At 40.4% G+C, this 25,308-nt stretch overlaps 2 protein-coding genes across 10 annotated transcripts; both read left to right on the forward strand.

Moving 5' to 3' along the window:
• Positions 1–1,115: 1,115 nt before the first annotated feature.
• Positions 1,116–17,460, forward strand: a1cf (apobec1 complementation factor). Of its 7 annotated transcripts, none has more exons than XM_067487667.1 (14): positions 1,116–1,259; positions 5,333–5,483; positions 5,670–5,804; positions 5,889–6,019; positions 6,727–6,965; positions 8,656–8,820; positions 9,062–9,159; positions 9,295–9,432; positions 9,723–9,758; positions 9,945–10,089; positions 11,370–11,614; positions 12,344–12,480; positions 13,679–13,843; positions 14,855–14,994. In XM_067487667.1, the coding sequence occupies exons 2-13, from the start codon at positions 5,382–5,384 to the stop codon at positions 13,839–13,841; spliced, it is 1,734 nt and encodes a 577-aa protein (XP_067343768.1). In that variant the 5' UTR covers positions 1,116–1,259; positions 5,333–5,381; the 3' UTR covers positions 13,842–13,843; positions 14,855–14,994. The 7 variants fall into 7 exon arrangements, with proteins under 7 accessions (XP_067343768.1, XP_067343763.1, XP_067343765.1 ...); XM_067487662.1 differs by having other exon boundaries at positions 1,117–1,259; positions 13,679–13,833; positions 14,855–17,460; XM_067487664.1 differs by having other exon boundaries at positions 1,117–1,259; positions 11,394–11,614; positions 13,679–13,833; positions 14,855–17,460.
• A 137-nt stretch (positions 17,461–17,597) lies between these two features.
• LOC137105472 (microfibril-associated glycoprotein 4-like) lies at positions 17,598–22,348 on the forward strand. 3 transcript variants are annotated; one of them, XM_067487707.1, is made up of 6 exons: positions 17,598–17,966; positions 18,416–18,450; positions 18,652–18,807; positions 19,416–19,454; positions 19,651–19,847; positions 20,014–22,348. In XM_067487707.1, exons 5-6 carry the CDS (start codon positions 19,736–19,738, stop codon positions 20,265–20,267), a joined length of 366 nt encoding a protein of 121 aa, XP_067343808.1. In that variant the 5' UTR covers positions 17,598–17,966; positions 18,416–18,450; positions 18,652–18,807; positions 19,416–19,454; positions 19,651–19,735; the 3' UTR covers positions 20,268–22,348. The 3 variants fall into 3 exon arrangements, with proteins under 3 accessions (XP_067343808.1, XP_067343806.1, XP_067343807.1); XM_067487705.1 differs by having other exon boundaries at positions 19,680–19,847; XM_067487706.1 differs by lacking the exon at positions 18,652–18,807 and having other exon boundaries at positions 19,680–19,847.
• The last annotated feature ends 2,960 nt before the right edge of the window (positions 22,349–25,308 follow it).

The following is a 25,308-nucleotide window of genomic DNA, read 5'->3' on the forward strand; positions in this document are numbered from 1 at the left end:
AAGGAAAATCTGAACCCAGACTTTTAGTCTCTAACCAACAAAGGACAAGTCTGAAAAGTTCCATTGTTGAATGCAGTAAATGTTGAGACTAATGATTATTAGTGACGTCAGACTCTTCTGTGAATCACACAGACATCAAACAGGAGCATTAATTCATCAGCCCTGCATGTCCACGTAAAGTACATTACTGTCATACATGCACAGGGATTAATGTTAATAGCAGCAGTAAACACGCACGCATTGCCCTGCGTTTTTCCTGACAGGCACAGAGTGTGAGGGGTGTATGGCAGAGGGAAAACTTAGTTCCCAAATCACAGGAGCAGATTAGTGTTATGGTGAAGGGTTGGTTCAGATTAATGTAAAAGGAAACAAATTGTAACGCTGACTAGACAGGCAGCCTGGCAGGGAGCCTGCAGACCTCACTCAGGGCTTAAAAAGAGTGTGCCTGCAGTCAGAGCTTCATCATGTCTCTTGTGTTGTTGTTTATGAGTCACATTAAAGGCAGAACATAAGCAGCAGAAGAGGACAGATCCTGGCTTTAGGACAGGCTGAGAAATGAGGCAGGCAGTGGAACAGACAGGTCAGAAAGAGGCAAAAACACAACACCAGGGGTACAGACCTAAAACATAGTCCAAAAACGGGACCAGAGGGCCAGAACCAGGCAGGTAGAACAAGTCCAGGTTCAAAGGGATCAGCGAAAAGAGACTGTAGCAAACACAGAGGAGCTGATGAGGGAAACCGAAGAAGGTGTTGAGACCGTAGGAGTCGGGGCCTAAGACTTGTGGCTCCTAAAAACACTGAGCAGAGACAGAGTTGATCAGATAATTTCATGGAGCTTTAAATGCAGCTCTTCAGGTTTTTTTTTTGATGAGTCACTTTTATTTAATACCAGAAGCTGATAGAGGAACAGCTGCCTCGTTTTCCTGAGTGTGTGCTGGCAGGTGACGAGACCTCTGCAGAGCTCCCTCATACAGATAGTGGCTGACGGTCAAAGGCCTTCTGACACACACATGCAAATACACAGTGACCCAGCAGCTCTGTGTGTGTGTGTGTGTGTGTCCACAGATAGCAGCAGGTTAAACATTAACATCCGCTGGCTCGTAAAGCTAACACCAAGACAGTGAACCTTTGGAGTTTGATATGATGTGATCACACACACACACACACACATACACACACACACACACACACACACACGCTTTCTGTGTTCAGAATGACACAGCTCTGATCGGAGGGAGGTGATCTCTGAAATTGCTCAGGTGAGTTTGTCTGTTTTTCATTCATAGAAACAAAGTTTTAGGGAGATTATTATTCTAAAGACACAAAGAGACAAAGACAGAGAGAAAGTATGTAAAGTAGGTGTCATTTGACGGCTCTTCTTCGCTGGAGTGTGATGAACAGTTAGAAAAGGTTCAACGTGGCTCAATGAACAAACAGGCCGGGCAGGATTCATGTAGACAGAATGAGAGAATGTAAAGTAAGTGTCACTCGACAAAAAATGTCCATAAAACTGATGCTGATGTTTAAATTCTGTTTTACTTTAAAGACAACAATAACAGTTGTTTCAGAAATATTCAGTACTTAAGGAAAATACCTGTAATCCTGCATTTGTAGTGTTACTGTAGTAAAAGATTCACTATCTAAAAGGGTTTTCAGCCCAGTTTAAGGGATTTTACTGTTTCAAATTAATTAATCAAACACTGGAAAGTAGTTTTTAATTTGTTTACCTTAAAATTATGGTTTTAAAATATATCTGTGATGAACCACTTTCATTTTTTCTCTACTTAGAAACTCATTAGGTGTTTTAAGTGTAACTGAGATGGGTACGTGGATTTAAGTAACATTGTAAAAAAAACTCCATTAAATATAAAAGTATTGCATTGCTAATGTTACTTTATTTTAGTTTTATGTCAAATATGTAAATGTGGTGACATCTTTGACGTCACCTGCTAAATTTGTATTTAAACAACCATTTACTAACATGTAACTTTGTCTAATGAAACAAGTCAAAAAAAGTACAGGACACTGTAAAATTTACCTACTACGAATAACAAAACTGCAGTAATGTTACCTAAGCAAATAATGCAGAAATGTACCCACACACACATGGTTCAGTACTGGCATAGTGAAAGCAGAGTGGCCCTCTCAGTGTGATGATGTTTACATTACTGATTCATGTACACAGACTATTGGAGTATTTTTAACTTACATGTTTTGGGCTGTTTATTTGGTCAGAAATTATGAGATGTTTTGTCTGTAAAATCAGTCAAGTAACTTGAGATTTTTCCACTCAAACAGGAAATAGAGTGTTTATGGAGCATAAAGAGGCCAGAGACACGAAAAGCAGTGTGTCTCTCTGAATACTTTTGTTCATTGTGTCTGTATACAGTTTAGCAATTGGTGCTGTCAGACAGTGACAGTAAAGAGTGAAAGCAGAACATCATGTGTGACTTCATTCATTGGAGTACGTGTATCTAGTTGGTGAACTCTGACCTCTGACTCCTGGTTCTGCTGCCGTCACTGAAGTCAGAGCCTTGTGGTCCAACACCTCCAACCCAATTCATAGATGCAAACGAGCTTGTTGGAACCTGTGAGGTGAAAAGCTGCAGTGTTTTTAGAAGGATGGCAGTCTGCTGTTGTGTGTTACTGATGAATGCTTACGATCATGACGACGACTGAGATTAATGGGAGAGCTGAAAAGGCTGATAAGGCAGATTTGCTGAAAGGCTTACTGGGAGTCATAAGAGACTGTACTGTCAGAGTGAATGCAGGTCACTGATTGGACGAAAGATCTAAATATATGTGATGAGTGCAACATCGATGAACTGACAGCACTGACAGTTCGGTTAAACCTTTTGATCTGCTGTCAGACGCACTTTTCTCTTCATTGTGGAATTGCTCTGTTCTCTCAGTCTGTGGCCAACTGCACCTTAAACCTGAACACAAGTTCCTATTCTTGTTTATTATATAATCTTTTTTTTTAATTATTCTTTAATATTATGATTGACTTTGGACCCAGATCAGGACTGATTTAAAGCCCTTCGTCAAAATGATGAGACTGAATAGACAAGATGTAAATGTTGTTGTTTGACTGTGAAAGTCACGGTTTTATGCTGTTTTTCTTTAGATTAAAAAAAGTACTACAAGGTCCCAGTGAAAACATTTCTCTCTTGTTCTTTGTATTTCTGGGGCAGTTTTGTGTCTCTGTGATTGTTGTCACATTATTGATTTTAAATCTATTTCAGCTTTGCATTTCTTTTTTGTGGTTTTGTGTCTCCTGGGACCTCTGGGTCCCATTCATTAATTCATTCAAGTTTTTTGAATAAGCAGACAAAAACTGAAAAAAAGGGATTTTTCTGGTTTCTTGGAAGGAAACCTGTTGATTGATTTAACTGATTGATCACCAAAGAACGACTGAGCGTTAAACTAGTAGTTTACCAAATCTACGTCTGACTTGTTTGAAGGCTTGTAACTACTTTTCAGGGGCAACATAGGTACAAAAGAAAGAGAGGCAGAAATGAAGAAAGGAGCAAATTTAGCAGAAAATAAGATTTAACACAATTGGATTGTGTGTTTTTAGCTGTTAGTATTATCATCATCATCATCATCTCGTGAGCTTCTTTTGTCTCTCGCTGGTCTCTGATGTGAAGAGCTTCTCTCTTATTTCCAACGTTTGGGTTTCTCTTTGAAATGAAACAGGAAGAAAAGTGTGTGTGCGTGTGTGTGTGTGTGTGTGTGATCAGCATACTAATGGATGCAGTGAAGATGCAGCAGCAGTCTGTTTAGCATTAAGAGGATTACATCAACCTTTCTTTAAGGTTCAAAGGGTTCACTTTAAGTGGCCACTTCACTGTGTGTGTGTGTGTGTGTGTGTGTGTGTGTGTGTGTGTTAGAAAAGCAATTGTATGTTGAAAACACTAGAATGAAGTTATTGGGTGACACACAGGTTGACGATCATGTTTGTACCACAGTATTATGTATTACAGACAAAAGTATTATGTATTCCTACAGGGAGATACACAGTACTCCGTCATGGGCATCTAAATAATGGCTGCACATAAAGTTAACGTGGGAGTGAATTTAAAGCATGAGCTGGTTTTACTGTCAGCAGACATCACGTTTTGTCTGCAACAATGCAACTAATGCAAATAACAAAAACAAGTCTATATGTTTCCTGATTAAAAACACATTTCCCCTAACTGGCCTGAAGTTCTTGATAACTTCATTACAAAGAAAAATCCACTTTCAGCTTCACAAACAGCTGTAAACAGCTCAAAAATATATAGTTTCCTTTGGAGAATGAAAAAATCCCTAAAACAGCCAGTCAAATGTAAAAGTGCACTTTTTGTGGACTATTTTCAGCAGGGGATTAATCCATGGTCGGTCTGCGGTGAGTATTTATGGCAGTAGGACAGCGAATATATGACTGGGTCAACTGCAGTGTGTAAAGACGCAGCAGAAACCAGTGTGAACATGATCAGGATCAGTTCACTGATGTTTTCTGCATGTTTGCTTTACAAAGCGGTACATGAATTTTTGATAAGATAAAGTCAATTTAAATATTACACAACAAGCACAATCTTACCAAATGTTGATTCTATGAGAATATATGGACATTTTGTCTCATCCACATTTCCTCAAAGAGTTTAGTTAGGCTTATAGGCCTGTCACTGTGGGTCCAGAGCTCTCAGTGTTTCCATTCGGCCAGTGAGATGAACAGCAGGTCCAGAGTCTCTGTCAATGATTAGTGAACAGACCTTGACCTCCCTGCTGCTCAGATACAACTCATATCTGTTGTTGAGAGCCAGAAAACAGGCCGGAGGATCAGCAGAGTTCAGCTCTAAAAGGACACAAAGTTTCAGTGTGGAAACAAAAACTGTACTTTACATTCTAATCTCAGCAGGTCTGAACAGCTTTTCATGCACAATCACTGGGATCTAATGGAACGTGAAAAGTGATGAGGAACATTTTACCGACATTTTTTGAAAAGTTAGGATGGATCAAGTCCTCAAAACAGGCCTTTTTAAAAAATCATGAAAGTGATGGACATTTGAGGCTAGTTAGGATGTTTTCAGTTGTCAAGAGCACAAGACTGGACCAGAGGGCTGAAGAGGCCTGAAGAGGCCTGAAGAGGCCTGCTGGAATGAGTTCCATCTGCATCGCTCTCATGTTTCAAGACATTTTCTAAAGTTGCATCACAGTTACAGCAGAAGAGGAAATCTCAGCTTCATACAGATCAGCCTGTGGTGTGTGTGTCATTGTGACACATTTTCTTAATTACTGCATCAAAATGCAAAAATAATCCCTGTGTTGTTCTTCGTCTGTTTTCCAGTGAGCACCCCTAATTTCCCTGATTTACATTTTGCTGTCAATCACACCCAATGGAATCCAATCAGAAAACAAGCGGGGATGGACTGACGGGGACCCAGAAGGAAGCGGCGCTTCGCACGCTAATGCAACGCACAGGATACCAGCTGCGGCAGGTAGAGTTGGACACCTGGATCTCTGAAACTCACATCCATCTGAGGACAGACTCTCTGAAACATAAAGCGCTTTTTAACAAACGTCACTGCACCTTTATGGACTGTGCATGTTGCTAGACAGGCAGAGAAGACGTTTCATTAGCATTATGGACCATTTTCTGCCTTTTGCCCACTGGTTTGTTTTAGGAGAACGGTCAGCGGCGGTACGGAGGCCCACCACCAGGCTGGGACGGCCCCCAACCAGAGAGAGGCAGCGAGATCTTTGTGGGGAAGCTACCCCGAGATCTGTTTGAAGATGAACTAGTGCCACTGTGTGAGAAGGTGAGAGACAGAGGGTTGGAAATCCTGACTGGTCCCACCGTGTTCCTGCACAGGGTTCTTTAATTTCCATGTTACTTTCTCCAGTTTGGGAAGATCTATGAGGTGAGGATGATGATGGACTTTAACGGGAACAACCGAGGTTACGCCTTTGTCACCTTTGGCAACAAGCAGGAGGCCAGAACAGCCATGAAGCAGCTCAACAACTATGAGATCAGGTAAGCTTTGCTTCTCTGTTATCTTTAATTAAAGTTGTAAAGGAAAATATTGTCCTGTTACTGTTCACTTTAGATTGTAAAAAAAAAAAACATATCCAAACAGCCAATGATGATTTTTATAGATTTATCACCAGTTTATTTATTTATTTGTTTTTATTTCTACTAACTAATTGGTCCATTATGGAATAGAAGAAATGCATTGTGATGCGTTTTCACAGTAACAAGTCAGAAATCAGGATTTTGAAGTAGTTTTCTCCCCTTTTACATGTATACAAATTAAAAATAATAAGACCTGAATATTTCTGATTTCTCCAGAAACTTTACTTAAGAGACACGTGGAACAAATCTAGACCAGACTTGTGCATTCATGTTACCAACAGCCTTGAGTTTAATAGTCATTAAATATTGTTTCGCTATTAACTCAGAGAAACCACTTTTTTTAACTGCTGTTTTGCCACTTTAAGACTTTAATGTGCATTTTACACCAAGCACTTAAACACGAGGAAAAAAGGAGTGGTACTTCTACTTGTAATGAAGTTTTTTTAAGACAAGTACTTTTTTACAGGAGTACTGAAATTGTTTACATGTACCACTTCAGACAAGGACCTAAATAAAACCAGCTTCATGACCTAATCTCATTGTTCCACATTTCATTGTAAACTACCTTTTTTGATTCGACGGTAACTTCATTTTTGTTCTCCCCACAGGAATGGTCGTCTCCTCGGTGTTTGTGCCAGTGTCGACAACTGCCGTCTGTTTGTGGGGGGGATTCCCAAAACCAAGAAGCGTGAGGAGATCCTGGCCGAGATGAGAAAGGTCACAGATGGCGTCGTAGATGTCATCGTCTATCCCAGCGCCGCAGACAAGACCAAAAACAGAGGTTTCGCCTTCGTCGAGTATGAGAGCCACCGATCAGCTGCCATGGCTCGCCGCAAATTGCTGCCAGGTAGAGAAAATCGAAGAATATTGACTTAAAGTAAATTTTCTTTGACTAACAATGCGGATGAGATTAGGAGCTGTCTGGAAAGACCTCCCTGTTGGTGGAGGTCTGAGGGCATTTGCCTTGACTAATTGAATTGTACAGGATCAAATGCAAATGCAAGCCAGGTTGCAGGCAAGGTCAGAGACCTAGACATGGTGGTCCCGGGCTTCATAAGCTAGTCCTAGGGATGTGAAATGTCACCTCCCGGGTGGTAAGAGATAAACTCTGGAAGCAAACACCTAGAGAGGGGTTAAACTCTTTTCTTTTTGAAGTTACCCATAGTAAGAGGTGTTGATGTGGGGGGGCTTGCAAGTCCCTAGCTGAGCACCACCGTGTTGTAGTTCTCCAGAGGGAATGTGGGCCTCCTCTATGCAACCTAACATCACTGAGAGAAAGTCTCTAGCTGTTGTTTGCCCTTTTGAAAATGTTTGGTAAACCCAAATACTGTATGTAGTGAGTATGTGCTGGGAAAGCCTGGATGAGGCCCCAGTCCATGAGATCTTTAACTCCCACCTCTGGGAATTTATTATGCATTCTGAGGGAGGCTGGGTACATGGAATCAGAGTGGACCATGTTTAAACTCTCCATTAGGTGCAGCAGCTATGGTGGTTTAGAATGAAAAAACTCAATTGTGGGAGGAGTTCAGAAAGGCTATGGAGAAGGACTTTCAGGTGGCCTAAAGGAAGTTCTGGGAAACCTCAGAAAGGGAAAGCGGGGCTTGGCCTAGGCTGTATTCAGCCAGAGGTGCTGTAGGATGGTGAACACTTTGTAAAACTCCTGAACCAGAACAACCTGGGTTGGCTCAAGCAACTCTCATATCTTTAATATCAGGGTTCTTAAACCTGCCAGCAGGTTTTCCCAGTGGATCCAAAGTTTCTACACAACACAACAACCCTTTACTAAGACAAAGTTGAACACTGAGTGTGATAACATGTCCATCTAATTTAAAAGTCACTGCAACTATATTATCATGTTGTGAATCATCCAGTCACACAGCATAGCATTTTTTTAGCAGCCTATATTTAGAAAGTGGCCAAACTACCATCATTAGGCTTAATGGGTTAACGGCTCGTAAAAGTAAACACCACACCATAAAAAATGTCAAAGTCTCCTTTATCCTGACTCTTAAGACTACCTCACCAGCCAATCCCAGCCTGAGTCTCTGCATCAGTGTCCAATAGAGGAAGAGCTCTGATGAGTGTGATGATAAATGACACATCAGGATCACAGCCCTCAGAAATAACCATAAAGCTCCTGTTGCTGTCAGTGGTATTAACCTCAGGCTCTTTCAACAAGTGGATTAGAAAACACTTTAGACAAATGAGTCTGAAAAGTGTGTCTCTGAGCAGAGCAGCTTCACCTTGGGGCTGCAGCTCAAAGCCTCAGTGATAAGACAGAGATACAGGTTTATTGCTTCTGCACAGGAAGATCATTTGTTTAACACTGTTTGTGCAGCACTGAACACAGAACAAACTGTGGTTCTGTTGAGTACAGTGTCCTATTCTTACACAATAAATACTACAGGACAAGTAATGGTAAATGTGCAGGTGACCTGTCCCCTCACCTGTCCCCTCTCTCAGGTCATATTGAGTTGTCCTCAGCACTTCTCTCTCCATCATGGTATTTACCTGTCCCCACCTGTCCTCTCCATCAGGTCGTATTCAGTTGTGGGGGCATGCCATTGCAGTGGACTGGGCAGAGCCTGAGGTGGAAGTGGACGAGGATACTATGGCAACTGTCAAGATCTTGTACGTCAGGAACCTGATGCTGCAGACCACAGAGGAGACCATTGAGAAGGAGTTCAACAGCCTCAAACCAGGTACCAGAACACAACAGACAGCTGTCAAAAATCCAATTGTCTTTGAATGCACCACCAGAGATGATAATGTAAAATAGACAAATAAGCACTTATATATATGCAAATATGCAAGGGATGCACGTAGTTAATGAGAGCCAAATAAAGACTGATAGACTGGTCCTTTTAACTAACCACTTACACTGAACCTTTTGTATCTGGGGGGAAACAAATTTCTAAACGTTTTATTTTTTTAAATCAAAAGGTGCAGTGGAGCGAGTGAAGAAGATCAGAGATTACGCCTTTGTCCATTTCAGCCAGAGAGAAGACGCTATCAGTGCTATGAACACTCTCAATGGAAAGGTCAGGACATGGCATCTGCAGATCAACTTTACAAGACAGAGCAATAGATTTGGATTTTGTCTTTCTTCACTTGTACTGTAGTTCGATTAGGGAGGAATTGTCAGCGTAGGGTTGTTTTTCCCTCCTCCCCTGCAGGTTGTAGATGGGTCTCCAATCGAGGTGACTCTGGCTAAGCCAGTTGACAAGGACAGTTACGTGCGTTACACCAGAGGGACTGGAGGACGGGGAGGATCTCTGCTGCAGCCTGACTACACTGCCTACACTTTGGGACAGGTACGACCACCGGGGGCTGGGGGGGTACTGGATTCTTTCCCAGCCGTCATTGGGTGAGAGGCAGGGTACTCAGTGGACAGGCTGTCAGTCTATTTAAATGATAGAGAAATCCAGAGACGGACATCTATTCATGCAAGTCACAAGTTAACCTGTGTGGCCTTTGGACTGTTATTGAAAATGGTTTAATGGAGATAAAGACGTATTGGATTCTTTTAGTCTCATAGATGTTTTGCAGATCAACCATCAGTTTTTAAGGATGGCCTGTGTTCTTTGTGAAACCTACTAAACAGATGCAGCAGGAAGCTTATCCTCCACATAAACACAGAGTGAGCTAGGGAATTTGTAATGTCTTGTCATTTGTAATTTGGAATGTCACTGTGGTAAACAGCTCCATCTAGTGGATGCTTTCAATCATTACAATGTAAAATGCACAAGAGCATGAAATACCACTAAAATGACATGTTAATATGATTGTTAATTATTACTACTGTTTTCTCCACCACTGTCCTCAGGTGTACGACCCCTCAGCTGCGTATCTCGGTGCACCTGTGTTTTATGCCCCCCAGGCCTACGCTGCCATACCAGGTCAGTTCCGCTTCCCAGCAGCCAAAGTTCACGTTGGGGGCCGAGGTCTGATCAGGACGCCGTCTGTTCGAGGTGAGGACAGATACACGTTGCCTATGTTATAATCTTTAACCAATGGCTGGATGCTGCCAGGTGAGCTCACATTCACACACAGAAAAAAAATCTAATTTACAAGTTTTAGAAAAACACCAGGTCTGAAAACTGAATTGAAAACAGTGTCGGGCTAATGTGATCATTTTTATTTCTGCAGAATGCACATATACAGACTGAAGTTATCTGATATTATCTGCACTTTATAAAGAGGAAATTCACATTTTTTACTTGTTCTACTGTATGAAAATTTAAACCGGACCTGAACCTTTTTTTCTGGACACTTTGCTGTCCTCTTGCACTTAGTAAAGTCAAACTGTTAAGTTAAAATAAATACTGTGTGTGATATGAGCTCCCTTTGCAGTTGTTTTTTACTTTGTTACTTTTACGTTCTGTACTGTTGAAACCCCAAATGTCCAATTCCTCCAGTTTGACATGGGGTTTTCCCAGCAGAGCAGTGACGCTCTTGCATGATCACATTTCTGATGGTGAATTGATTGTCTGCTAAACTCCTCTCCAAACATCAACTGTTTAATATTGAGCCCAGAATGTATGGAGCATCTCCTCTTCATTGAAACCAAAAAAACTAGAAGCTCGGATCAACTCCAACCTATCGGAATGATTTCTACTACTGTGAAACAGCATATGTACAAATAAGATTAGGTAGATTTTCATTATTATTATTATTATTTCACCCAACAGCCCATCCCCATCCACAGCTGTGCAGTGCCGGTCCCAAGCCTGTTAGAAAATGGGGAGGGTTGTGTCAGGAAGGGCACTGAGCCAAATCAACACGCAGACAAAAAAATCCGCTGTGGTGACCCTGAACTCACGGGATAAGCCAAAAGGAAAAAAAATATTATTTCACAGCTCTGAAAAACTGCATATGTAGCAACAGTAACAAAGAGGCCTGGAGTTTATGGATGGTCAGTTCACCAATAATGGTTTTCACAGTTTGCTTACAGTCTTTTAAAAGTCAAATCAAAAAGATCTTGATTTGATACTGTACTGTATCAAATCAGGATCATCCACATATGAAGTTAACCAGGAATCAAACATGATCCACTGAATCAAAAGTGAATTAAGCATAAATTGTAAGAATGGTGTAAAGAAGAGGAATCAGCAGGGAGATGATGTATCGTTACCATGACTACCGCTGTGCCTGTTCACTCTGCTCAGATAATTGTCTGACTGTGTGATCCTTCCTCCCGGTTGATTTCCGGTGATTTGATTGATTTCACTGCCTTCTTGGTTTCCTGTAGAAATTTACATGACTGTACCTGTAGGGGCAGCGGGGGTTCGGGGGCTGGGAGGGCGGGGATACCTGGCCTACGCTGCCGGGGGTGGAGTCGTTGGTCGAGGTGGGAGTGGAGGCGCCTCCTATTGCCTGAAGGAGGACAAGCAGGCAGAGGAGAAGCTGTACGACCTGTTACCGGGGATGGAGCTGACGCCCATGAGCCCTGCTGCCATGAGCCTGAAGGCTGCCGCCATCAAACCTGCAACACAGGTAACCACACACACAGTTTTATTACAACGTAGTCTTGCCCACCATGTAACAGTTTGCTCCTAAAAACTGGCTGAGATCTTGGGACCCCTTTCTTAAAGGGCCATAGTTTCTCTAAATCGTCCAGTGACCGTCTCTTTCAGGGAATCTGGACTCTGGGGGACTGGGTAGATTCTCTTACTTCACAAAGAACCACTAGCAGCAGTGCAAAGAAGATTTCTAAAGGTTTTGAAGGAGGGTATCCCTACTGACCAATTAGAGAAAATCGAACCCTGTGTCACATACTGGCAAGAAAATGTACCTGAATGAATTAATGTCACCACAAGCTTTGACACAGCCTCAGTATTCGACACCACAGGTGGACTGATTTAGAGTTTATCCTACAGCAGCTTGTTTCCTAAAAGTTTTACACTGTAGATTTAGGAACAAATGAGCAGTGTATTCAGTCAGGCAAGTTATCCATGGGCACTGGTTTGGTTTGTGATTTTTAAGGAGAGAAAAAATGACTGATAGACGGCAGAAACATGGTGACATGACTAAAACAAAGTCTGACAGACCCCAGAAACTCAAGATGATCAGACAAGTCAGGAGCAAACATCTGTGTCTTCTTTGCATATCCCGCTTGACCTGTTGGACAGAAACAGACCCCTGGATGTCTGAATACCAGATAAATGTGCCGTTTTGTCATGAATGGATCCCAAGTGGTCTGAACTCAGTGTTCATGTCTCCCAGGTTTTGGAGGAGCTGTGTCAGAAGAATAACTGGGGTCAGCCGGTCTATCAGCTCCACTCTGCCATTGGTCCAGACCAGAGACAACTCTTTCTCTACAAAATCACCATTCCAGCTCTGGCTACGCAGTACCCCAACGTGTAACAAACCACTTCTACTACTATTACTGCTACTGTTGCTTTACTTGCCTACACTACTAGTCCCTCTGTTCGTCCTCCTACTAATATTAATAATATTTAATAGGCATGTTCTACTGTCAATTATTGAATACTATATAAAAGTGTAATTTAGAAATAGAAAGGAATAGAAAGACCAGTCACCAGCATTGCAGGGTTTCTTCTGGGAATTCCAGTTGGGCTGTGGGGTACCAGGGGGATGCCCTTGTAGCTACTGAATTAATTTATTATGTACAAAACTGAATAATGACTCCTACAACTTTTCCACAACGGCATTCTGAGGACCAGGTCAGAGCCAGTACCTAATCTCCTGCCAGTTCTTTATGTAACAACAGCCAAAAACCAGCTCTCAGCCAGGAAAACTAGTTTAAGAGTGGCACCAACTCCTGATCCAGAACCATGAACCACTTATCTCAGGAGCTGAGGGGAGGATCATCATACTTAATGTTACCATGATGACACTGTGATGGATCTCTAGAAAAGCAATGTAGTTCTCGGAAGATATGCAAGTTAAAGTGACTTGAATGTCACCATCTCAGAACTAGCATCTAGTTTGTGGAAACTGCATATAAGAAACTTAAAGAATGTTTGTGAAATTTAAGTGAGTGAACTCCATTAAATAATGTTAACCTGACGGCTCAACTGTAAATAACTGTTAAATTCTTACCCTTGTGTGTAGCTTGTATAAAGGTTGTATTAGACTAAAAACAATAAGTTGCATTTGAACAGTGACCATTTCCCTTAAGAAAACATGAACAAACCACACAGCGCAACTTACAAATCTATAATTAAAATAATTTGAATCGTGATTTAGTAAATGCTATTTGCTTGCTGTTTAAACAAAGAAAAAGCAGTATTTGCCATCTTAAACAGTGAGCCAAGTATCTACTCTGCTCCAAATCCACTGCTTGTTGCTCCGGCCTATCGCTCTGCCCTCTGCCCTATAAGTTACCTTCCTGCTAACTCTTAGCAAAATCCAACAGATACAGCAGTCTTTGGATTTCACAAACTTATGTCAGACTTTTAATGTGAACACTAAAAAATGAGTTTTTGTCCAAATTTGAACATTTATTTTAATGTCAATAAATGATTGAACCATACTGTCAGGGCTTGTAAGCCTTATTATGCACCTATGTGAGATTTGGACTCTGTGTATCTGTAGCCACCCCTTCACCCCTGCTAAGCTGTGTGCCTCTGTGGAAGAAGCTAAAATCCATGCAGCTGAACACACACTGCAGACGCTTGGTCTGCAGACCGAAGGCGTCGCGGACACCAGCTGTGCTACTGCTGCCACTGTGGCCTCAGTAGCCTTCCCAGGTATGTGAAGGTCCGTACCCAAAGCCAACTAACTCTTCACTCAACAAGCCACTAACACACCCTCACCTCATACTATTAACACCTGACAACAGGAAGTTACATGACATTTTCATGCTGCTGGTTTTGGATGCTTTCCTCTATTAAAATTACCCTTGCTCTCAGTAATTGAGATTGCTAGTGTTTTTTTGTTTTTTTTATGGAACATCAGTAACTTTCCTGTGCAGCTTTGAGAAATGTTTAGATTAGTGTGTGATAGTGATGCTTCATTTTACTCTTGTATTTCAATTAAACCTAATATACCGCCACCTGTTTCAGAACTCATTCTGATCTTGATTTTCTGTATTTTTCCAAAGTTAAATTTAAAGGGTTCTGACTTTGTTGTTATTCAGGAGCAACACGCCAGCAGCTGTTACTGCAGGCTGATACTGTTAGTTTAGCACTGCAAAAAACACAACTTTTTACTTCATTAATGTGCAGACCAGTCAGCCAATCACAACTGACAGTTTTTGGTAGCCATGGTACAAACGAGGGGTAGCAACTCCAGTCCTGAAGAGAAGTGGGTTTCAAACCTGTTACTCAAGGACCAATGTTCTCCACCAACTTACCCTGTAATACCCATTGCTAAGTACCTGGGTCAGGTGTGTTCAGCCAATGGGAAACTGGAAGATACCATCCTAGATGAGGGTAGAGATTGGTAAGATAAGGTGAAATAGCATCATCAAGCTTCTGATTGACCTGCTCCTGGTAAACAGCAGTAGGTAGGTCAGAGTTCATTGGAAAACAAGCAGAGCAGGGATCCTTGATGACCAGGAGTGAGAACCATTGCTCAATATCCCCAGTCCTCGAAGACCAAGGTTGACTATCCCTGGTATAGTTCAGACTGTGTTGGGACCAGCTTGTTGGGGAGTTGTTGCCCCCAAGTGGCCAAAAACAAAGCACACACAATTATCGATGACCAGCAGAAATGTATAACCACAAGCCCAGCAAAACACTGACGTCTTCCTGTTTTGTCTCTCTCCAGGTTACACTCTGGCGAGCCCAGCATCATCAGCGGTCACCTCTCAGCTGAAGCAGGCCGTATCTCTGGGTCAGGACCTGACCACCTACACCACATATGAGGGCTACCCTGCCTTTGCTGTGGCAACACGCCACACTGATGGATACGGTGTTTTCTAGAGCAGCAGTTTCCAAAGTGGAAAATAACTACAATAACATTCATGCTATACAGTTTTTTTCGGGACCTTTACTAAATTACAAAACTGAGGGTTTGAGGTGAAGGAAATCCAAGAATAAAAGGGGATCAACCTTTTTCCACGTTTTGGGACACTTATGGCTGTGTTTTGCTTTTCATCTTTTGGGTTTGTCAGGACACAGAGTAAGGCAGGATTATTAATACTGTTGTGAGTGGGAATGCTGTTCCTTCTTCATGCTGGGCGCATGATGGCTGCTGTCCACCCACCTGCAGCTTTTACTAAGTTAAAACTGGTTCAAAACCTGCAGAACACTGGGTTCTGCTTGGAAAACTGCTGCTGGAAAATGTTTGGGACTCGTCAGTCACCCTGAAACAATTTCTTCACTTTTTTCCCTTCATATCATCTCTGCTCTTTTTCCTTTACAAGATCTGAATTATGTGTAGGTGCATATCTTTAATTAGTTTATGATTGATGATGCTTTTGGGACATGCCTGCGATTTGCTGAAGGTTTTAATTATCTTTTTTAAAGATCTTTTTATTGTTTAATTTGTTTCCAATATGTTTAATTTGTTTCCAGTATGTTTCCCATATTTAAAAAAGACAAAGTATGAATTACCAACTTATTCCTCTTTCTAACCCTGACTAATTAGATCTACATTAACTCTAGTTCTTTTAAATATTTGTAGCATCTGCAGAATGTACTTTTGTGTTGTGCTGTACCTTTGACCATTTCAGTGGTTTTCCTGACACTGTTATCATAGGTAGGGTTAGCTGAATCGAATTGAATCTAATTGAATAGATAATAATCGGAAAATACGTTAGAAACTGGCTGAGTCACTGAGGCATTCTGGACATTTGAGTTCTACAAACTGTGACTCTAAACCGTGCATCTGACAGGAACTTTGTGTCATTAACAGATGAGGCCAGTGCTTTATTAGTTATTTGTTCAGTTTTTCCACAGATTCTATCTTTATGTGCTCTGCTTTACTTTAACTCATTTTTCCAGTTGAAAAGCTTTATTTTTACTGCATGTATGTGTCATTTAATGATAGAGGAGTCTGCGATACTGTTGTACTGCCAGATCAATGTACTTATTTGCTGAATGCAAACCTCATAAGTTAAATAGAATCCAGACCTCACTATTGTGTAGGAAGTTTTCCCCTTAACAGATTTTTCTTCTAATTTCAGTATTTTCATGTTCACGTTTTGTGTTGTTTCCTGAACCTTCACTCCCTTAATGTACAAAGGAGAACACTAAGCTGCAATCTGGATCAGCTGTGTTCAGTAAAGATCATTTTCCATCTTCTGATTGACTGAACACACCTGATCCAGGGAATCAGTGTTTGGGTGAGGTCAGTGGGTAGAACATCACAATGCGATGTGGAAGTGTTCAGACTCAAATCCCAGCCCATGCACCAGGTGTGTCCTTAAGCGAGACACTGAGCGCTAGATTGAGCTTAAATTCAGGGGATGATTATATTGTAACATGTATATGTACTCAATAATAAACAACTTCTATAGTTGGAGCGCTCAAGGCAAACCTTGAAGCTTGGGTTTCATACGTAACATCAGTACAAAGAGCACAGTAAGCATCGGTGAGAGCCCCTGGTCCAGACTAATGGCTTTTCTACGCTTAACCATCTTCTGCTGAAATTAACCACTTCCAGCTAATATTTGCCACTTCCTGCTGGGGTTGGTAGTCCACCATCTGTCTGCAAACAAGTACTCCTGATATGTGATGTAGTACTTGACTTTTTTAACAGAAAAATCTCCTACATTGTGTTGTGTATGAACAGGACAATGTATTAAAAGCTGATAGTACCTGGTCAGAAGCACAGAAGACTCAGTCTGACCTGATGTTTGCTTCTTGTATTTGAATCCTTACATGTTTCTGGCACATGGTTATATCTGAGCTGTGAACATGCCCAAACAGAGACAGTATTAAAGTGTGTGAAGCACTTAGAACTTATTTTTATACCAGGAAAAAGAAGAAATATCCAGACACTATTTGTGTAAAGAGTTATTTAGCATATTTTTTAATCCATAATTGACCTGAAATCAGAAACTGAATCAGTACTAATCTGTGAACAGACAGAATTGTGAGAATTGTAGGGATTCTGAGGGGTTTGAAACCCCTCAGAATCTTTGCTTTGTAGATTGATTGTAACATTAATGATCAATAATGTTCCCAAAATAAAGCAACTAACATGAATCTGTAGAAACAGAGGCTCTGCTGTGTGTGTGTTCTTTCAAAATGACTGTTTATATGAAGACATGATGTTGAACATTTAAAATGGATAGAAGCTCCATATGTTCAAGCTGTGTTGGTAAAAGACAAATGCTACTGCACTTTTATCCTTGTTACATGGACATTTTGTCATTTTATTTTGTTATGTTTTCTTGCTCATCAATTAAAATCTGAATTTGTGCTTTCCTTTGTCTACACTACAGAAACTGTTCAGGTTCAAAGTTTATGATACAATGAATTATTGCACATATGGTACTATAGCACACTGTAAAATCCTTATGGAGCACCATATGGAAAGCCTGAATATTGATTACAAGATTTACTCTGAGATATTTACACATAAATGTTTCACTCTACTTCTTGTTCAGAGTGAATTACTTCATCCTGAGACATAGCTTTGCTTAAAGCCAGGAGTCATAAATATTCAGATAATTTCACTGGGTGTATCTGTCAATTAATCAGATAACAAGTTATAAGTAACAGCTGTGTTGAAATTAAAGTGTTTGTTTTAGACTAAACTCACACTGGAAGTGTCAGTGTGTGTTAAAAAAAATGTGCTTTATTATCTGTGTGACCTGCTGTGACGTCTCAGTGTCTCCTGCAGATATAAGTAGTGAAACTGTGAGAGTTGGACAGACTGAAGGAGAAGCAGCAGTTTGGTGAAGACACAAAGTCCTCTGTTCCAGCTGCAGGTGAGTTCACACACGTAAGAGTCCAACCTGGAGACATCACACATGGCTGAGAGATCGACTTTATCCTCAGCTGCTCTTTTCTGCAATTTTCCAAACTTACACTCAGATGTTGAGTCAAACATTGGCTCATGTTTGAGTGAAGCTATACTGCATGTTTATTTTTTGTTGTCATTGATTGTTTTCATGTTTTCAGCTTCATGTCTATTTACACAGGCCGTAGTTTGTGCTTTTGTTGAAATGTGTTTCCACTAAGACTGTTTTCCTAAATTACTGAAAACCCCAGTAAATTTTAAATAATCCTATTTTATTTAATGCAGTTTTGTGGATAGTTTCACTCGCTCCACAATCTGCTGAGCTTAAAGTGTTTTTAAAGAGAGTGACAAGGCCGTTCCATTAACAGTTTAAACTCTACTTATTTTCTATTCACATATTTAATTTTTATTTTTCAGATCATCAGACTGTCAGCAAAAACCTGACAATGAAGGTGAGTTATAAACTAAATTTACAAACCTGAATACACAGACTGACTGGGTAGAGGGAGGTTTTTAAGTATTCTTTGTCCACATTACCAAAACTAAACAGAGCCACTCTACAGTTAGGTTTCACAGACCATAATGTGCCAATGAGTTTGAGGTTCGGCAGCTTAAAGGCTAAATCCATAACACTCACATCTCCAATGTTCCAGCCAGTATCAGTCCTCCTCCTCCTCCTGGGTCCACTGGTGGCTCACTGTGTTCCCCTCGTCCTCCCAGTGGACTGCAGTGACATCTATCACCATGACAAGAGCCGCCCCAGTGGAGTCTACACGATCTTTCCCATTGGAGCCACGTCTGCAGTCCAGGTACCCGTCACCTGTCTAAGACACAGGTTGATGTTACAACCTAATACTACAACACAGGCAGCTAGAGTAGGACTGAATAATGTGTCAGGGATTTCCCGGGTTATCCACAGCTCGATAAGACCCCCATTGTGGGGCCAAACTCTGGTGTCTAGAGTAGAAAACTGGGAACTAAACTATGAGTCATCCATTATTGAGTACTGGAGGCTGCAAATGCAGACTACAAAGCAGAGTGGCTTTAACTGATTTCCTTCAATCAAAATCAGGGTGAGAAATGTAAAGAGTTCAGCGCTGCATCAAATGTTCTCAGGAAATCCACCATGTACTACAGGATCAGGGAAACAGTTAGAAATACCAATACAAGTCTTCACAAGCCAAATCAAAATAGGATGAAGAGCTTAGAGTTACAGAGACTGATTAGCAAATACGTATGCAAGTCCACAATGAAACACAGGCAAAGCAACTCTACAGATACAAGTTGGACACAGGTGAGAAACAGCAGCTAAATCAAGGCACAGATTACCACTCATCCGGTGGTGAGGAAGTATCCATGCACAAGACCAAGTCCTGAAGTCCTGACAGTGTGTTGTACTGGTTATGTTTTTCTGTAGGTGTACTGTGACATGAATACAGAAGGAGGACGATGGACGGTGAGTATTTGAATCTCTTTTCTTGGAGGTTGGAGGTTAATTAAGAAATCTATAACCCTCATGTTGAGTTAACATAACCTATTCAGATTCCTCGTCCCTGCATGTGAACAGTGGGTTAGACCAGATGTTCTCATGTTTGGGTTTACCAAGTCTGTCCAGTGATTTCCCTCATCTAACATTCACAACTCACCACCAGGCGGTGATTATTTGTGTTTGTGTTTTCAGGTCTCGAGAACCTCTTCCACCTGACTCTGAGGAAAAAGTATGAGCTGCTGATCGACATGGAGGACTTCAGTGGAAACAAGGAGTTTGCACGTTACACTTCATTTTCCATCGACCCAGAGACCTACGGATACAGACTGCATGTTTCCGGATTCATTAATGGAGGAGCAGGTCAGTTAGTTCCTCTTGTTTGCTTTTACTTCTCATTTCCACCAGCAGTTGTAGTAACAGTAGAAACACTGATAGGAGAGTAGCCATAGCAGTATCACTAGTAGTCAGTGTCAACCGTTTTAAAATATTACATGATGCGGTATTTTTCTACACATCTTTTCTGTAGGAGACTCCTTGAATCATCACAATGGACAGAAATTCACCACCTTTGATAGAGACCAAGACCTCTGGCCTGGCAACTGTGCCAGAACCTTCATGGGGGCGTTCTGGTACAATGCCTGTCACAATGCAAATCCCAACGGTGCTTATCGTTGGGGGGCCGATGGCAGTATCTTTGCTGTGGGAGTGGCCTGGTACCATTGGAAGGGTCATGACTACTCCATGAAGAGCTTCAGTATGAAGATCCGTCCTGTGCAGTAAATCTCCAGCACAAACATACAACAGAATATCAGATGATTTTTTCCTCTCTTTCATAATCATATAATCTCATATTGAGACCAATTTTCCTGAAACACGCCACAAACGCAAAAAAGCAGCAAGTTCTGTTGCAGCAGCTCGATGCAGTGGCAGTGTGGTGGAATGTTGATAAGAAGCTAAATGTATTAATAGCAGGAGGAATCAGCGGGTGGTGTCAGGGGAAACTCAGCCAACTTGTATATGAGAAAACATTTCAAATTAAAAGAATATCACTGCAAATGTTAACATATTCTAAACAAACAAGAAGGATTTGATCCAACACTGAGTACTATAAGGACACTGCTCAGCTGATCTGTGTAAACAGCTGCAGCTGCATCTTTGTGTGGAGCTGGGAAACTGCCTAAAAGATGTGGTCATAAAAAACAGATCACCACCAGTGGAACACTGTGTTCAGTGGAGTTCAGTTGTGCTTCGTTTGTCCCTGCAGGGAATTAGTGCTTAAAATCTTTCCATTGAATGAAATACAGAATGTGATCATGTGTAAAATTTTTCATTAGGTGAAATTAAAATAAGTACTAATAAAATGTAATCACATATTTCTAAAATAACAAAGTTTGAGCCTGTGTTTTCTTTCAGTTTAACAAAAGTGCTTTTGATGCTGAGCTCTAACATCACAAGAGACTCAGAATGTGACAGATTGAAAGTACTTTGTAAACCACTACAACGTTTGAGCCAAGTCCTGCAGGATGGGCAAGAACCTCATACTTTCACAATAAAATATAATGTTGAAAATAAATGCTCCTTGTATATGTGTTTGGGACAAGCAACTGTCACAGACAGCAGCAAAAAAAGTTAGTGTCCTAAAATATGATCACATCTTCGAGGCACACCATCAAGTTTAACCCAATAGTTCTTGTCCACATTAAACACATTCCCAGTGCAGGTTGGAACAGCAAGTGAACCCCTCAGATGCTGGCAACAATCGCCAGCAGGAGTCAGGAGTCAAACCTGGAGCCCAGTTAATAAAACCAGAGATTCACTAAATCTGCTAAAGTCAATGGTGAAACAAGAGAAAGAGCTCCCAGAACTATTGTTGATTTGCATAACACTCAAAATTGTCTTTTCCTTCAATTCAATAAAATTTTTTGGATAGAAATTTAGTTAACATGTTGGTGAAGGCAACAAAGGTGATGCAAAGGTGATGGGGAGGTTTGGTCTTCAAGGACAGGAACACAGAATGATGGAAATGGCTGTAGTAAATACTTTCTTCCAGAAGAGGCAGGAACATGGGGTGACATAAGAGCAGAGGTAGAAGAACTCAGGAATACTACATCTTGTGTCGATGTCGTAATCTGAAAGAGATCAGTGACTGGGAGCAGAAGGTCATTTGTGATATTGATGACAGTAGTTTTAGTCCTTTGTAGATGTCAGTTTACAAAAGTTATTAAATGTCAGGAGGCTTTTAAGCTGGGTTGCAACAACGTGGTCCAGAAGTTTAGACTGCTTAAGATGCTGTACGCTTAATAGACATATATCTATTATTCCATTCCATTACATATTAGATTTGACCAATCTGTTTTTATTAACAGGTTACATATCAAAGGCCTGTAAGATGTCTGTACTCAAACCCCTACTGAAATAAACTTTCACTTGACCAAGGAGTTTTAGCCAATTACAGGCCAATCTCATCTGTATTTTGAAAATCCTTGAAAAAGTAGTAGCAAAACAATAGTGTAACTACCTATACAGGAAGACCTTTTTTGAACATTTTCAGTCAGGATTTGGTAGCACAACAACAGAGCTGGTGAAAGTCATCAGCGATGTTCTCTTTCGATAATAGACTTGTCTTTATACTTCTTTTGTTAGAACTTAGTGCTGCATTTAACACCATAGACGACAATATTTTATCACTGAGACTGAAACATGTCATTGGGATTAAAGGAATTGCATTAAGTTGATTTAAATTTTATCAGATAGATTCCATTGATGAATTTCCTACATATACACACAATTTACTTATAGAGTTCCACAGGGCTCTATACTCTATGCTAGGACTGATATTTTTCAATTTACACACACACACACACACACACACACACACACACACACACACACATATATATATATATATATATATATATATATATATGTTGCCTTTAGGCGGTAGTATTACAAAGCACACATTTCCATTGCTAAGCAGCTACCTGAAACCTGTTCGAGGCAACTGTGGCTCAAGAGGTAGAGCAGTCCACCAATACCAGGGTTGTAGGTTCAATTCCTGTCTCCTGTCACATTTTAAAGTGTCATTGAGCAAGGCATCAAACCTCAATTTGGTTTCTCCTGATAAGTTCGGGCCAGCTCTATAGCAGCTACCCCAGCGGTGTGTGATTGTGAGAGTGAAGGGTTTCAATGATTGGGAAGAGAGCACAGACTGGTCGTGTCCATGTAGATTTTGTTGTGATGTTGCAATGAGAAGATGATGGAATATATTCTGGAACGTCTTTGGGTGAGACACGGCCTGCAAAGTCTCCCGAATGTACATACAGTCAAGTTGTGAGCTGTTTAAGTTTTAGCAGCAGAGTAACAAAATGCTATGTCAGGCAAGTGAAGCATGAGCATCAAATTATTCTAGCTTGGAAGTCAGAGCCTTAGGACAGCCCACAATGAACAGAGGCTGGATGGTAGTTGACAGACTATAGATTTTATCCAAAAATTTCAGATCAGCTTCCTAAGGCCAGAGATACATGTCCAAATGGAAATGAGTATCCTCAGTTTGTCTACAACTACTGCATCTACATACCTACTATTTACCTCACTCTTCATTTTCCACGTATTTGAGTGTTGACACAGCTTTTGTTTCTTTGTACAAATGTGGAAGTTCATGAAGAAGAAAAGCTTCAGTTACTGTCTGAGTTAGATCATTATAATCATCATCATTATAACCTGATTCATATTGGAATATTGTGGCTGATATGGCCATGATAATTTAGAATATTTATTAAAACATGTAACAATATATCAACTGACATGAAGCAAAACAATCTTCATATGTATGCATTTGTTTATCACTGTTTTTGTGACTATGTTACTGTATGTACTGAGCAGGACATTTAACATAGGCTTATAGTATTAGTAATACTCACTTCTCAAGTAATAAATATTATACAATATAGTATCATTAGCAGTAGCATTCTACATTCTTTATATTTCTTCAGGAGACGGCCTGACTTATTTCAATGAACAAAAGTTCTCCTCTCACGACCACTACCTTCATCATGCATTTGTATCCTTGTTACATCCACATTTTTTCCATTTTATTTTGTCCTATTTTCTTGCTCGTAAATTAAAATATGATTATGAGCTTAATTATGTTTAAGCTAAAGACTGTTCAGGTTCACACCCTCAGTTACAGCAGATTAATAAACATATATTACTACAGCATGCTGTAAAATCATTATGAGACACCATATGGAAAGCCTGAATATTGATTGCAAGATTTACTCTGACATATTTACAGAACACATCTCAGTGTTTAACTCTCACTTCTAAAGTACTTCAGTGAATTACTTCATCCTGTAACATTAAACTTAGTGATCCTGTTCAATAAGATGTGATGATTTTCACTTTAACTAAAAGTTAAAAGCACAAGATTTTTCTGCCCTTCAATTTACCTTTTTTTTAATACTGTTTGCATGTTAGATAAACAGGTTGATAACTGAAGGATAAGTAAATGATCACTGTGCTGCAGATTACACAGTGGAATGATGAGTTCAGTGAGTCAGTTCTAAATTCTGTTGAAAAGAGCTAAAAACTAATAGAGCTGTTGCAGTTTGTCTCCTGCTGCAGATGGTAAACGGTTGTAGCCCATATCACTGCAGCCCAGTCTTAACAGAGAGCATGATGATTGTTGACGTGTGTTCACAGGCAAAGAAGGAAGAAGTGCTGCATGTAGCACCACCAGCCATGTTGCAAGGAGGTGGCTGAGATGAATGTTAGCATCGTATTGTTCATATAAAGTCAGATGTTTTAGAATCAAAACTTTTATAGATGTATCAACATATTTGGAACATGACAATTATTTAAAAATTGCTCCTCAATGTATTTAAAAAAAAAAGTCATCCATTTGCTGTCATGTTCCCTACAAAACGTATTTGTGCTTGGCATTTAGTTGTGTATAAATTTACAGGATATAGAGGGTTTGACTCAACACAGTGACTGTAACAAGTGACTGGGCTGCTCTTGCAGCAGGAGAAAAATACTGTAGCTTAAAGCCAGGAGTCATAAACATTCGGATAATTTCACTGGGTATATCTGTCAATTAATCAGATAACAAGTTATAAGTAACAGCTGTGTTGAAATTAAAGTGTTTGTTTTAGACTGAACACACACTGGAAGTGTCAGTGTGTGTTAAAAAAAATGTGGTTTATTATCTGTGTGACCTGCTGTGACGTCTCAGTGTCTCCTGCAGATATAAGTAGTGAAACTGTGAGAGTTGGACAGACTGAAGGAGAAGCAGCAGTTTGGTGAAGACACAGTCTTTTCTGTTCCAGCTGCAGGTGAGTTCACACAGGTGAGAGTCCAACCTGGAGACATCACACATGGCTGAGAGATCGAATTTATCCTGAGCTGCTCCAGATTCTTTAACTGGGAGTTTATGATTGTTTTTTTCAAAAATGTCTGAGATGTTTGAAACAAAAAATATACTGCAATTTTCCAAACTTACACTGAGATGTTGAGTCAAACATTGGGTCATGTTTGAGTGAAGCTATACTGCATTTGTATTTTTTGTTCATGTCATTTGATTGTTTTCATATTTCATCAGCTTCATGTCTATTTACACAGGCTGTAGTTTGTGGTTTTGTTAAAACGTGTTTCCACTAAGACTGTTTTCCTAAATGACTGAAAACCCCAGTAAATTTTATATAATCCTATTTTATATAATGCAGTTTTATGGATAGTTTCACTCGCTCCAAGATCTCTGCTGAGCTTAAAGTGTTTTTAAAGAGAGTGACAAGGCCGTTCCATTAACAGTTTAAACTCTACT

This window comes from Channa argus, chromosome 20 (assembly GCF_033026475.1).
Source record: "Channa argus isolate prfri chromosome 20, Channa argus male v1.0, whole genome shotgun sequence".
In the NCBI taxonomy this organism is placed as follows: domain Eukaryota; kingdom Metazoa; phylum Chordata; class Actinopteri; order Anabantiformes; family Channidae; genus Channa; species Channa argus.

Coding starts and splice junctions, on each gene's coding strand:
- a1cf (XM_067487662.1), top strand. CDS start 5,382: ATGGAATCCAATCAGAAAACAAGCGGGGATGGACTGACGGGGACCCAG. Junction 8,821..9,061: donor GTTCAACAGCCTCAAACCAG/GTACCAGAACAC, acceptor TTAAATCAAAAG/GTGCAGTGGAGCGAGTGAAG. Junction 10,090..11,369: donor CAGGACGCCGTCTGTTCGAG/GTGAGGACAGAT, acceptor GGTTTCCTGTAG/AAATTTACATGACTGTACCT.
- LOC137105472 (XM_067487705.1), top strand. Junction 19,848..20,013: donor ATTCATTAATGGAGGAGCAG/GTCAGTTAGTTC, acceptor TCTTTTCTGTAG/GAGACTCCTTGAATCATCAC.